A 14991-nucleotide genomic window follows, 5' to 3' on the forward strand; every position below is an offset into this window, starting at 1 on the left:
AAAAAAGTCAGCGATATTTCAAATCTTGCAAAAAGTATATGCATACATCTTATAGCTAAGAAAGCGATCCTACAGGATAATAACGATACGATTATAAACAAACAAAATTTCTCCATATTTCAAACCTTTAAATTTATACTTATGAGGTTAAATTTTAAATATCATTTTTATAGATGTTTCCTTTATTTAATTAACAATACCGATATATAATTGCTAAAAAAAATTACTCCAAATCCCTTATACATCTTTATAAAAACCCCCATAAAACAAAAATCATAGCGCGTAACTCATTTAACACGAACCGAATCATCGAGATTTAAAAAAGCTTCCGAAAAATAAAATCCATAAAATGTTATAAAATAGTAAAAATACGATTATAAAAAATAAATACGGAAACGAAAGTCCTTCGATCGTTTAGCAAAAGATATGAAACGTAACAAACAATAACGTCAGAGAAAGGGATTAAACTACCCTCTGATTGCACGTAGTGGCTCCGTTATTCTTTTTAAATTTAATCGTTGAACGTGCAAGAAGTTGCAACGGAAGTTACGGTTCGAACCGTGGTAAACGTAAAATCCTGGCAAACTTCCACGATGAAACGAAGTTTTCGTGACGCGACGAAAGTTTGCGTGGCGCAAATTTTTCGCCAGTATAGCGCGCAAATTACGACACGATCGTAAAGAAAACTGCGGATGTTTCACGAAATAAAACTGTGTTTCTACTTACGACGATCATCTCGGAGGGCTCGAGAACGAAGCATTCGTTGGGTCTCCTGGCGCTGCCACCCGTCCGCTTGCCAAAGCTGCAACAGAAAACAATAGTAACGCGGTTAAAATCTCTCCTTGATGACAGAGAATCATTCTCGAGTGCTACTTGCCATTAAAGCTTAGGTTTTATGAAATTTTATCGTGGTAGTTTAAATATTTCTCCTCGTGATATCGACTGGTGTTGAAAATTAAATAATCTTATTTTTCCCGAAGATTATGCAATTTTAGATATGGTGGCGTAATTTCTTCAGCGCTTTTGTTTTACAGTTGTCGTATGCTGATATTCGTATCGATAAGATAAATATCAAATATTTTCAAATGTACGTGGGTTGTAAAATACGAAATGACTGACTTTCAATGATTCATGTTTCATCGAACTCCAAAAAAAAATTCATTTTTACGAGTATGCAACAGGAAATGAAAATCATACACGAGAAAGGAAAACGTAGCGACGCATCTACGAAAATGAAAAGATTTATCGGAGAAGACGATTTAGGAAATTAATACAAGAAAATTGGACATTTCACATGTTACTGCGGTAATGTATAATTTAAATAACAATTTGTCAAATAATTTCATTGAAACAACGCTCAAATATTAAAAACACCCTCTCTTTGTAACAACAAGACCACCTAAAACACTCGAAATGCTCAAATATTTCCCCCATTCCAAAGCATTCCCTACGATGTTAGTACCTAACGTTCTTTGCGTGCATTCACAAATAAGCGACAATTTTGCTCGCTTAGTGATCCAGGGATATCGACGTTACAACGCGGAACAATTTCGATTTTATCGGACCTTCGTTAAAGGGTTAAAAGCAATGACCATCGAACGCGCGCTATAAATTTCTTTCGCGCAACAATAACACCAGGGTGTGCCGAATACGGGGCGGGGGTGTGGTGTTCCATCGACACGGAAGTCATCGTCGGAAATGCAATTTATCATCGAAACTCTCGTATACGATACAATATCCTCTAGCAAGGGGTGCAGACTCGCGTAAATACGTCTATTGTTACGGTGTTCTGGCTTTTAAATGTTTACGATCTGCCATAGAACGAGCCATCGACAGATGTTTCTTTCCCTTCCCTGTGCTACTCCTCGAATTAGCCGCGAATTTACAGTTACAGTGGCTATAAAAAGTATTGGGGCATATTCCTCTTTTCCAACGAAAGTGTTCTATTAATATCAGGTTCGCTTCATTTCCGAAGTATACTCAGAAAAACATATTTGAGTCAGACTAAGTAATTTGCCTTATAATTCGTCAAATTTCCATACGTGAGATTTTTAGACGATCCAAGTGATATACAGTGAAATGTGTCGGCCATACTTTCGTTCCTTCAACTCGGCCTAATATCTTCAATTGTAATTATTTTATTAAATCATTCTCGATTATACTTATCGTGCGTATATCAATTCGTTTTTCTTATTGAATCATTCCCTCGTTTTTCATACCTTCCGTTACTGAAGTACACGATATTTTCTTATCCTTCCGTTATTACGTTAAACAGTAATGGTGTCTTATAATGTACGACAAATTTGATTATTCCATGCAAGTTGAAGCACGAGTGACTCGAACAACCCTACCTCGCTCTATCAAATTTTTGTAATCGTACAAAAGTATAATACTATTAAACTGTCCGAAATTTAATATATTTGGGCCTAATAAATTGGTATGTAAATGCTAATAATAAATTCAATGATGTAGAAATATTTTTGATAGCCACTGTACCTTTGCTGCAGACAATTCTAGAAAAATCTCCCGTGGCTACGCGAGAATCGAGGGTCGAACAATACAGATACTCGTGAACTCGGCTTCTGGCATAATTTTCCCTTTGTACTTGGAACGTGTATTATTCTATACAGAGAGATATATATTTCTGTATGTACATATACGTGCGTATATGTGTACGCGTGTATAAGTATATGTATGATATAGAGATTGCTCGAAATACAAGGTGTTCTCGAAATATTGGCAGCAATTTTCCGATGCTATTTCGGTAATCCCATTCACACGTGGGGATATTGTATAAATACAGATTTTTAGACCTTTATCGAGCTATCTTTTCGAATGAGAGCTGCCTGACTTAATTTAGTTTAACGTAGCTTGGTTTAGCACGAATCGTTTTGGTAGAGAAGTAAGATATAAATATAGTAAAGTATCTGGCATGAGAATTAACAGATCAACGTGGATGGATAAAGGAATTTCCGGTAGAGGCATAATATTAACTTCTCTTGTAACGATCATTTTAATTTGTAGATGAAACGTTTTACTAATAAGAAGTCGTTGTTATTTCTATTTTACAACTAACACAGGCACTTCTATGTGTTAACATAACAAACGTATTGGAAAGCGTTTTTAGAAACTAAAATATTTAATTTCTATCAAAAAATATAATCTTCTTTTTATAAATTACTCCGCGATACCTAGAAGAAGGATAGCTAACACAAAATAAACCCTAATCCACGACAACGTATTTCTCTACTCTGTTACTACTTGCTAATAGCCATTAACCAACAAAATTTCATCGAAATCGATATATATTTCCCTCGCGAGGGTTAAAACCTAAATTCAGGATTGAAATTATCATCCAAGAGAATTAGTCGGCAGCCCAAGTCTCGCTGTATCGTCTCTATCTATGCTAGTCCATTTACCTTAATAAATTATGATTTCTGCGAGGTACACAGCTACCGTAGGATCTAGCCTCCAATTAAGGTAATTAATGTACGACGAACATGCAACGACTCGTTGGAAAAGCTCGTGCTTAGGAAGAAATCTCTTCGCGTTGCTTCACGTTTAATCCCGATGAAAATAGGACAGAACGACCGCGTGCCTTTTTCTAACAGTAGTAAGATATTGGAATCGAAGAATTCTTCTTTGAGAGCCTCGAAGAAGAAAAAGCATCGGCATCTTCATCTTTAACGACATTGTTCTGAAACTTGTCTCGTGTAATATATCCTTTGAGTTTGAGTAATTCTTCTGTTACCTAAAAAGGTGATTCCTTTCCCTAGAAATGGTTCCTAAATATAGGCATACTGTGTTCGTGGTAGTAATTTTAGTAAATATTTCGACGTATTAATAAAGGATTCTAAAGGAAACCGGTTTGAAATAGCGAATCGTTTGGACCATTTTATTAGTTTTATGTTAGAAATTCTGCTAGTCGCCTACTCAATCTGTTGTACTTTTCAATTGCTTCTAGACAAAAGAGCGTACTCAAAAATGGAATTAGAAATATGAAAAATGGCCGATGAAACAAATAGGAGAGAAATTGTTAAAATATTGTAATCTAAAGTTACTTCGATTCTAATTAGATAACACTTACCGCGAATCAGATAAATACAAATAGGTACGATATATGAGAGTTAATCTTCTAGATAAATCGTATTTAGAATCTTATTTAACTATTACGTAAGTGATCCTTCTGATATAATCTAGCTGTATGAAACCTCTACCTTAATTACATACATCGATAACCACCGTGGGTCCCGATTAATTAGAATCCTGATTAATTTTCAACAGTATAAATTCGATATTCTGTCAATATTGCTGTTAAGAATATAGATATTTACACTAAATACCATAATGCGATAGAACACACGCAAATAATACATTAATATTTATCAGAACAGATGCAAAGGAGATACCAAAGCTGGAAGGTATTATAGTACAATACAGTTATTTCGTTATAATGTTGTAGTAATATTTGGTATTGCTATTATCTAGGTTAGGAGATACAAATTTGTTGTTTCGTAGAAACATAGAAATTCAAAGGCATCAAATACAGGACGACGTTTGTTTGCATAATAATGCAACACACGAATTATTATATATTCTTTTACAGTTAGTTTCGGCAATATTATAATCTCAAACTTGATACGAGCTTGTAAGATCGAAAAACATATCGCGGTATCTTGAAGCCAACGTAAAACTTGTAACAAGCCACTGGATATTTCTTTGTTTTCGTATTAAGGAATTTTAATATATCTCTGTTCAAGAATTTCGTAGAATAAACGCCAGATTGCAAGAACTAATTGATAATGCCAAAAGTCAAAACTACCAAACTAAACTTCGCCACGAAACCAATCTATCTTTATTGGAGTCAAACTGGACTCGCGCAACGAGCGTGTCTCGATGTTACGAACCAAGAGATTAAAACAACTAACAGAAACGCCCCTTATCCAGAAAGTTATTGTAGTTGACACAGATTACTCTCTAACTTCGTTCAACTAACGCTTCCTAAACAGAAATCCATTACCGATGACGTTAGACTCTACTTTTACCGAATTTGAGCTTCTAGTTCCAACGTAGCTGAATGTTACAAATCAAGGAATTAAACCAGCAGTACAAGAACATCCCTTAACCGAATTAAACACAAATTACACTTGAACCTCATCGAACTGACGCCTCCTAAATACACTCTCCCATTGCCAATATGTTTTACTCAATTTAACAATCCGTTTTCTACTCGCACCCCATTGCTTGCTCGATACTGCATCCGCCTCTCGTTCCTTCAACAACTTAACCGATCCCTCTCTTTCAACGCCTCGACAGGGCTCAGAGCGCATGTAAACTCATGCGAGAAATCGACGTCGACGTGCAAGTACACACCTCTACGCTGAACATAAATCTGGCGGTGCGGTAATACGAATGAAGGGAATATCGACAGACGTGTATCAAACGCGATTCAACCAGGATCGACTGGAGAATTTGACGGCTGAAGGAAGGTTCTCCAAGGTTCTTGACCTCCCTCGTTTCATCCATCTACCTTTAACGCATCATGCGTAACGTACAGAATGCTCTATAACGTGTGAGTAATATCTGAGAAATTGATTTCGATACTCCAAAAGAACGAGAAACATACCTAGAAACGTATATTCTTTTTTATCTTATTTGCGAGATTTAATGATTTCGCGTTGTCCTAATAGCGTGGTCCTATCGCTTGTCTTGCATCATCTGGTTTAAATCCATTAAATTTTTATTTCCAAGGATACTTGAAATTCGCGTATATGGACGTTCAATACAAGATAGCAATTTTAAAGAATCTCAGGGAATAGTGGTAGACTATGTGATAACCACATCAACGATAAGACGTTCCCGTGCATGCGTCGAAATACAGAATAGTCATCTTGAGCAATTTCTTTGAAGATAATCAAATACAAAATAACAGAAAATACGAAGTAACGATGAAACTAATAGTAGAACATAGTAGAATAGTAGTGAGTCGATCGATAAGTAATTCAGGATTGGTTCGATATAGATCTGCGAACTGAAAGAAACTAGATAAAAATATTAATACTGTGATCTTCAATCAAGTCGACCTCAAACTGCTCATCCGACGATTCTCTGCGAGTAAAACTCTCTTAATGAACATGTAAATATTTTATTCTTATATATTCATGTACAACACCAGCTACGCTTTGTCAATCTATGGAACACCCTGTATATTTAGGTGTGACCACGCACCAAGTATAAGATCGGATAACACGTGCGTCACGTGTGCGTGCAGCGCGGAAAATTGAATTCGACGTGGATCACGCGGACCGGCTTCTCCATCTCGCAACCCCGTCGCGAGTTAACCCTATAACGCCACCCCGTTGCTGATACGCATCCTAGCGATTATGGTCGTTTCGTTTATGGACGGGCCTTGTCCGTTCCTTCGACGTTACGTCTTCGTTAGGTTTCTTCGGTTTGTTTTATGTTCCTCTTTTATGTTTTCAGCGTTTTTTTTTGCGTTCGCATTCGCTTTGTCTTAGGGTTTGTAAAAAACGAGGGTTTTGTTGGATGGGAAATGATTCACGATACTCTTGGGTCTCATGAACGAGATTATAGTTTTGTGAGATTAATTCCGCTTCGTTCTGGTGGAATAGACTTTCAGTTTTATTTCTTGTGTTGGGAGAGAAAGGTTTTATGATATTTCTCGTGGAGTATGTTAAATAGGAAGATATTGTTGGAGCGCGTTCAGGCTCGTTAAGGACAAATTTATTAAAATTGAAAGCGGATAGTTTATTCTTTTATTTTCGAGTTACACTGAAAGTTAAATGAAACAGATAGTGTGGTTTTTAAAAAAATATTTTGCCCGATAAAAATAGGACGTACGTTTGTAGATCCGCTTAAATCGTTTTAATAAGGTAGAGAGAATCATCGTGAATTTGCTCTCTAATAAAACGATGAAATAAAATCTACGTTACTTTTCAACGGGAAGTTACGCCAGATTTTATTATCAGTACGATCTTACAACGAAATTAAATTCAATGATGTTTTACGATCGTCGAATGAAATCCTGTAAAATCTCTCAATGAAAATTGTATGCGTGTGATGTGAGATCTACCACTCATACTGGTACAATAATGTAGCTATTAAATCTTAGCCATTAAATCTTAATGAGTTTTCTCTCGTAAGATAGAGAACTGATTGAAATTTTCACGATTAAATTTTTTATAACACGCACATAGTTAAGTTAAAATATTAACTTAACAATAACAGATAATAGACATATGTAATAGTTGGCAGTTAGGTAGGTAATAAACAGTGGATATCCAAGGGTAAAATGAGAGTGTGTATGCTAGTGGATGAATGTGTGTGTAGATGACTAAGTAAGAATGCAAGACAATAAAGGAAATAATTGTAAACCGAATTCCTTGTATAGACAGAGGGCTGTAAATAAACTATACTTACTACTGCTACTAGTATTTTAATAATTTTTGCTGTCATAAGAAAGAAGATTAAAATATTTAAGAAGAAGAATTAAAATATTTTATTACGAGCTTTTTCCATTATTCTGTCTCTATTTCCCCTAATAATGTTCGAAGAATGTCCGCAATTTCGCTCAGAAAGTGTCTCTGCATTCGTGAAACACTACTGAGCCATTTGAACCTCCGACACTCGCATGCCAGAACGGATTTCCTTGGTCACTTGGTGACATTACATACTCCACTTAACCCGACTGGCTCTCGAACTTAGTCGACTTAATGAAATATTTCAGTCGACTCTGTTACCTCTATCAATTCCCTGTGCGACTCATTATACGCTATTAAGTAAGTATAATTGCTACCAGTAGGCAACGAAATAACCGAAATGACAAAAGCTTCTTTCTGGCTTTTATGTGTCAAAAGGTCTTCCCACGACCTTGTGAGACAGTTGGTCCCGTTGGATCTCATACACTCGAATAATATCGACATTTAGGGAAGTTACCTTCGAAAAGATTTTAGAACTCCTTAGTAGAATATGATAGAATTTTTTAATTCCATAAAAGAACTCTTTATAGAATTCTTACAATATATAATATAAAACTATAAAACAGACGACACAAAAATTCATTGTTTCCAAAAAGTTTGAATTTGCATAGCAATAACGCTTTATGCACTTGACTAATACTTGCATTTAAGAACAATTAGTTTCTAATGAATTTTAAGAATTTCTAATCATTTCTGTAGCAATTTAGAGATTTAGTAGAAGACTCCTTACAAGATTATATTTGTAATTGGTTTTTATGCATCCGAGTAAAGGATATTTAGATCTAAGAAATTCTCTAATGCATTTTAAGAATCATTAATTATACTTTAATTATATATATAATATAGAAATTTCAAATATAATTTTATAGAAATAAAAGAAACGAGAGATCACGATTTTAAATTTAGATTTGATTTTCTTTTTCTTGGTTTCCCTGATTAATTAAACATAAAGTCTTCTATGAATTGTGCATACGCGAATAACGATTCTATTTAATCAAACACCTTGAAATCTCTCATAAACGCTTTCAAACATCTATCGTTTCTCTACTTCTTTTCAAAGCTGTGCAACACTTCTGAGATTTGAAGAATCACTCATCCCCGCGTCATATCTTTCTCCAACAATAAATTTGATATTTATCAAGCACCTTTTCACCTGTCCCTATATTTCCCTTTTTGCAGTCCACCTTACAGACCTGTAACTTCATAGCACACATGGTGTTCTCCGTATTCTTGTTCTTGCTCCTTGCTCGTTTATTTCGATTTCCGGCCGACTGTCAAGATTAGCCTCGCAATTGTCGGCTTATTCCATCCCAGGCGATTTCGATAGTCGAAACCCAAGTTATGTCGTTAAATTTCAATCAAGGTATCGCTGGTTGGCAGCGCGTACGACACCATGTAATTTCACGAGTCGTATATTTCGTACCGACGAACGGGAATGAAGAAAAATAAAAATAAAACAGACCGAATGAGGGGAAAAGAGAAACAGCGAGGAGAAAAGGATCGGATAGAGGATATACGCAGGCTGGCTGTCGCGGTTTTATGGAGATTAATTGAAATATATTCAGATTGTAACGTACGTCCGTCCGAACGACCGCGTTACGCTGATTTATACCACGGATAAATTTTTGTTACGATGTTGCTTCAATAAAAGATGCACCGTCAGCGTGGACCAATTCCCCGTTAACGCGCAAGGAAAACGCCGATTTACGCCCAGACGTTCGTTTCTGCCCTGTTACATCGAAATTGCGTTAGCATCAACTTGACAAACCGAACAACGTACCAAATATCGAATGAGATAACGTAATAACGGATGCTGCTGTGATCGATAGAGTCGAGTGGTGTAGAGTTTGAAGGATCAAATAAAAGATTGATTTATGACTAGGTGTAGTGTTGTGCGTGGGATTGGATATTTTGTATGGAAAAAATTAGTTGATAATGGGTAATCCATTCTAGGGCGGAAGGGGTGTACAAGAGTCGGATTTACTGTTCGAATAATGCACGACCAGGTGATTTATGTTGCATCAGTGTTAATTTACGGTTACTGGTTCGGAGAATTAATTACCAACTGTGATTAATTTCTGTTATTCCGTATGGATTGAACGAATTTGCTTATAAACGTAAGGTAATATTACCTTTTAAAAAAATTAGTTTTTATTTCGACGAACATATATATTTATATAGATACTATGTACCTTTGTACATTTTTCTGTTCTTTAATTTAATAGTTGAATAATGGTTAAGCGATAAATGATTTCTTCTAAGAAATTCCAAAACTCACTATACGGAGGATCATGAAAAGTTCTTCGGTACGTAATAAACAGAATTACGTAATTATCACAGAATTACCGAGATATAAAAGGTTAATAAGAAAAAAGAGAGAGTAGATCATAATAGAAAAAAATATAACAGATATACCATATAAGATACCTATTTTTGATTGAAATTTCCAAACTCACCAGACGGAGAATCGCCTTCGAGGAAAAGCCGGAGGTGGCGGTGGCTGTACTCGATGGCTCCTATCGACGGATTCGCTTCTGAGAGCTTGGACAGCCTTTGGCACGGCCCTGAACGGCTCCTGCGGAGCCTTGGTGATCATACCAGAGGGCAGATTGCCATTTCCGACAGTGTCGTTAAAATTACTCGCGCCTCCGCCAACGCTTCCTCCGCCATGGAAGCTGTTCCATCTTCTGACAGGACCTCTATTAGCAACATGGTGTCCGCTTCCGGGGCCGCTGGGACCACGTAGTTGGCTCGTGTGCTTGTGCATCCTCTCACTTTCTCTTTTTCCTTCTCTTTCTCAGCCCTCGGTGATCCTCCACGACTCGGACGCCTCCTCCTTCGCCTCCATCCTTCCCGTTTTCTTCTCTTTTTATTATATTGTCACCCGTTCTCGACGATCTGGACTACATCCTTCAGAACTTCCCTTCGTTGCCAATGTTCCTCTCTTCTTTTTCCTCTTTTTTTGGTCGATCTTTTCTTTCTCTCGGCTTTTTATTTAAATTGGGAAGTCCTGTGACGTGTCTTTTTATCGAAATTGGAAAGTCCACTGATATATGTTACAATCAGAGAATTTTAGCGTTTTATCGAGATGGTTCCGTAGAGCGAGAGCTTTTTCCCAGCGACGATTTGGTAGCTGGAAGTCTGTCTGTCGAAAGGAATTCGAATTTTCCAGTTAGAATGTGTTTGCGTTGGATTCCGTAAATGTTCGTGAACCAGGCTTTCATCGATCAACGTTGGCCAGCTTTCAAGCAAGTTTCTCAGGATTAACGTTGCTGTCTGCAGGAGTTCCGAAGAATACTGCATCCTTAGGGGTTCTAAACTTCGCTTCGCGTGTATATTTGATTCGAGTAGAGCAAGGGTGTTACAGAATGTAATATAAGTAGTAATAAGTAGCATCTTTTTGGTATAGCTCAAATATAAGCACCGTTAGACATTAGACTTTGTAGATATTTTCTATCGTTTTCTAAATAACAATAAACATAGACCGTGTATATCAAAATATAAAGCACGAATCCGAGAATTTTGTTATATTTCACGTTCTAAAGCGATGATTGTGAATTAAAGAATTTCAGTTAAGAAACAAATGATACATGTGCGCTAGGAATTCTGCGAATTCCAAGAATCACACGAAGAAATAGGATTCTTAAGAATCCTTTTTCTTTTGTTTGTCCCGACCATAATTAGAACCAAAACTAAACAACGCTTCCTATGATTAAGAATCACGACGAAACATCACGATTTCTTTCTCAATTAAAAAGATAAAGGCACAAATCATTTACCTGCGCTAAGAATTACAAGATTCGCGTGAAGAGTCCGGATTCTCAAGACTTCTCGGTGGCCGATCTCGATCGTAATTAGATGTTTTCTACTAAGGACCTCCACGAAACTTCCAACTTCGCAACTTCTCTGGCAATTAAAACGATAAAGGCACAAAACGTTTACCTGCACTAAAAATTACAAGATTCACTCGTAGAATCTGGATTCTCAAGAATCGTTAGTGGCTTGTCTCGATCTTAATTAAAACCAAAACGCAACGAGCTCCGCTTCCGTGTAGCCGTCGCGTAACGGAAGTCATTCTAAATAGAAGAACGGTGCGCAGCTCCGTGGTCGTCGTCGTCGTTCAAGAACGTACTATGTACTGTTTACAAAGCCGCGTGTCTCGTCGTCTAAAATCCTTCGGACGTATCTAACACGATTTTATTACGTGACTAATCTGTTTTCACCATGCACCGCGTGTATCGCTAACGCGAGAGAGTAACGGCGCGGCGTCGCGATGTCGTATCCACCGCCTTTCTCCTAACGCCTTATCAATTTCAACCGTTTGCACAGCATTCTGATAACAAAAGCGGGGGGAGGCGCCCGCCGATAAAATCCGAGACAGTCATAAAGGAATCGAGTGTCGCACGAATAGAGGCATCGTATCGCCACCAACGATAAGTCCTTTGATCCGTCTTACGATTTCGAGAGCGTCGCCGATAAACGACTCGATGGTTCTGTGATAATGTCACGATTGAATCGGTCGTCGTCGATCGCCAGGGATATTTACCCTGTTCGTCGATTTTTACCGAAGAACCGAAGGAATATGGCTGCACGGCTATGAAACTCGCCAACGATGGAACAATATTATTGGAAAAACTGTTTTGATACTGGCTACTACATACTTTATGGAAACAGAGCGAATAGAACTCCACTTGTGGTCTCGTTCTGATCGTGTCGTTTTCGGCTTGGATGAGCTTGGAATTTTCGGACAATTTCGTGGATTTATTCTCCCGTGGTGGAAACATCGGAGTTTTCGAAGAATTCTTTCCGAAGTTTGATTGTAATTTTCAGGTTTCGGTCTGCGTGAAATTTTTATTGGAACGTGGATTAATTTTTTACTTCGACGGAGCCATGGGGAATTTTGTGGAATTTTTTTGAGAATCCCAATCGCGACTCTTAGGTTTCGATTTGGGGAGAAAAAGTTTGTCAGAAAGTAAATTAATTACGGTTTGTGACAGAATTATTAGAATTCTTCCAACATTTGACATACACCACAAATGAAGAATCGTTACGTTCTAATTAATACGTAAATAAATATTCCGTAATGATAAACACGTTTCATTTAACGTAATAGCAGCTTCATATTTATAGCTTTTATATTAGGGACTAATAAAACAGTAAACATGAAAAAGTTTTATCAGAGCAATTACATCTAATCTTTGAACACAAGGGAAAATGATTTTCATTTAATTCCCAACATTAAGATTATTCATTTTATTAGCTCGTATGTAATTCCTAAGCAATTACGTTGAAGCATTACTGTGAATTAATTATTTTCCTTCCTTATGTTTTCCTGCGTAACTTTTATCTCCATTATATTTAGTAGAATACACATTTCAAAGTTACTAACTTTGTGCGATTCTGGATAAATACTGTTACTTCGAATCTAACAACCTTAATAGTCTTTCAGAGTTCAGGCTAGTGGACAAAAAATTCTCAATGAAAAGAGAACAAAATGATTTCTGAATAGAAGATTCGTACAAAAAAGTGTGGGCCGAATAGAAGGTTGAAGCTTTAAGAAACCAGAAACTGAGATTTCTCACAACCTGTCCTTCCCCTAATACCCCTTGAATCGAATCCTTTACGTTCTTTCATGGTTTCCGTTCGTACTGCTAACATTGTGGAATTTCTCATCGCCCAACAATTTGTCAAAATCGTATGCCCAAAACGATCTGATCTTTCGTAGACGTTTTCCGTTTGCGAGAAATTACAAGCAGATATATTAAAATTACGTTCGAAATTTAAAAATAAAAATTAATAATATCTCTAACAATATCTCAAAAATTCAAATGACATTGCAGATTAAGATATAATAATGTTCTAGAAATATAATAATAGTAGATATATAAAGGATGTATGGAATATGATCTATAAAATAACGAAACAGAATATGTAGGTTGTCTTTCGAAAAGGTGTCGTGATTTTGTAATCAAGCAGGTTCAAATAAAACTCGGAAAACTTTAAAGGAAACGTTGTATCATGAACATGGCGTCTTTCTATGCTGCAGTCTGTAACAACTAGACATCCACCGTTACCTTTTTATGGGAAACCAGCTTATACCGTACGCCTTGAGTAAAAAAATACTAATTCGTATGAAGAACCGCTAAGATTCTCTTACCAGCTTGTATTGAAACATCGTCACAGCTATTACTCTTGCAACGTAAATTCTGTCAGAGAAAACAAGATTTTATCCCATACTTTCGACTTATACTTTATCACAGACTATTGCCTCTTTTCCCATTCTACCACAAATTATCTCACAGCTAATGTACCGCAATATGCGCTATCGCTATTTTCCATAATTGTATTTTATTTTTTCAGCGTCGATTACAGGGATCGTTAGATGATTTTCCACGTTTAATCTTAATCGAAACTTCTGTGCGTCACGTTCATACATTTAAGTGATTTATCTTCACAGTATACAACAGTATCTTCGCTCAAGTAAGAATCGTATTTGACATCCTAGAGTATTATTTCTGTTTCGTAAACATTTTCTCTGGAACGATGTATTCACATTATACGTAATATAACGTAAGATACATAACATAAAATAATAAAACAGATCGTGACGTTGAAATTTTTATCCAAGTATATAGCTTTTGGAAAACAACGCACAAATGCTATTTCTCCTTTTTAAAAACCACTTCCATTATTAATGAAACAAATGAAATTAAAACGACCACATATAAAATAATAAAACAAATCCAATTTCCCTATACTTATCGATGTAACTCTAAAAAAGAACGCATTCATACTATTTCTCCCCTTAGTTCTTCGATTATCGATCAAATGAATCAAATTATAAATCATACTAGTCCCGGCGTTTATCTGTATAACTTTAAGAAAAACAAATTTTTAATTAAAAAGATGATAAGTCAAAGAGCACATATATGTAAAATAATGAAACGAATCAAATTCATACACAATCTGTCGAACCATTAACCGGTTAATCCTCTAAAAACTACTAAATTATAGCGAATATCTGCGTCGTGATATCACCATTGATTGGAAAATTCACGAATCGTTTGAAATAGAAAATTCCATGGAAGCTGCGAACAAGAGAAACTCGGGGGAGGCATTTTTACTTTATCCCCAGTCAATTCGTCGACGTTCGCCCTTGCTGACGTTCCAGTACAAGGGAATTCGCCTTTTCTTTCGTACGTTTCCCCCGCGTCTACGACAAGAGGAAGACGAGCCGCTTCTCGAGCGCGTGCTCAAGAGGTTTTGCAAGCTCGCTGAATTTCTATACACCGGCTCAAGAATCTCTACCTACTCCTACCCTCTTTCTTAAACCTATTCCTCCTCGGGGACCTCTTATGCACTTCACTGTACGCCGTTACTAAGACTTTCCCACGGCCGTGTCCCCCAGGTAATCTCTGTGTCTTTCGGATTTGAAACTGGCCGCAGGCAACCGAAGCGCGTAGATACGCGTCTCTGTCCACCGACACATCTC

The 14991-nt window shown here is 36.8% G+C and overlaps 1 protein-coding gene across 9 annotated transcripts in view; it reads right to left on the bottom strand.

The window, feature by feature from the left end:
- The window catches only part of LOC117164860 (rap guanine nucleotide exchange factor 2), a 249658-nt gene that overhangs the window by 67038 nt on the left and 167629 nt on the right, over window positions 1-14991 (bottom strand). For 6 of the 9 annotated variants that reach the window (XM_033348261.2, XM_076621123.1, XM_033348267.2 and 3 more), the window contains exons 2-3: window positions 9956-10644; window positions 727-802 (exon numbers count right to left, since the gene is read on the bottom strand). In XM_033348261.2, the coding sequence (XP_033204152.1) occupies window positions 727-802; window positions 9956-10266 (387 nt within the window). In that variant the 5' untranslated portion in view covers window positions 10267-10644. The remainder of the gene's footprint in view (window positions 1-726; window positions 803-9955; window positions 10645-14991) is intronic. The other 3 variants (XM_076621124.1, XM_033348263.2, XM_033348268.2) reach the window with 1 other exon arrangement.

The sequence above is a fragment of the Bombus vancouverensis genome, chromosome 8, assembly GCF_051014615.1.
Source record: "Bombus vancouverensis nearcticus chromosome 8, iyBomVanc1_principal, whole genome shotgun sequence".
In the NCBI taxonomy this organism is placed as follows: domain Eukaryota; kingdom Metazoa; phylum Arthropoda; class Insecta; order Hymenoptera; family Apidae; genus Bombus; species Bombus vancouverensis.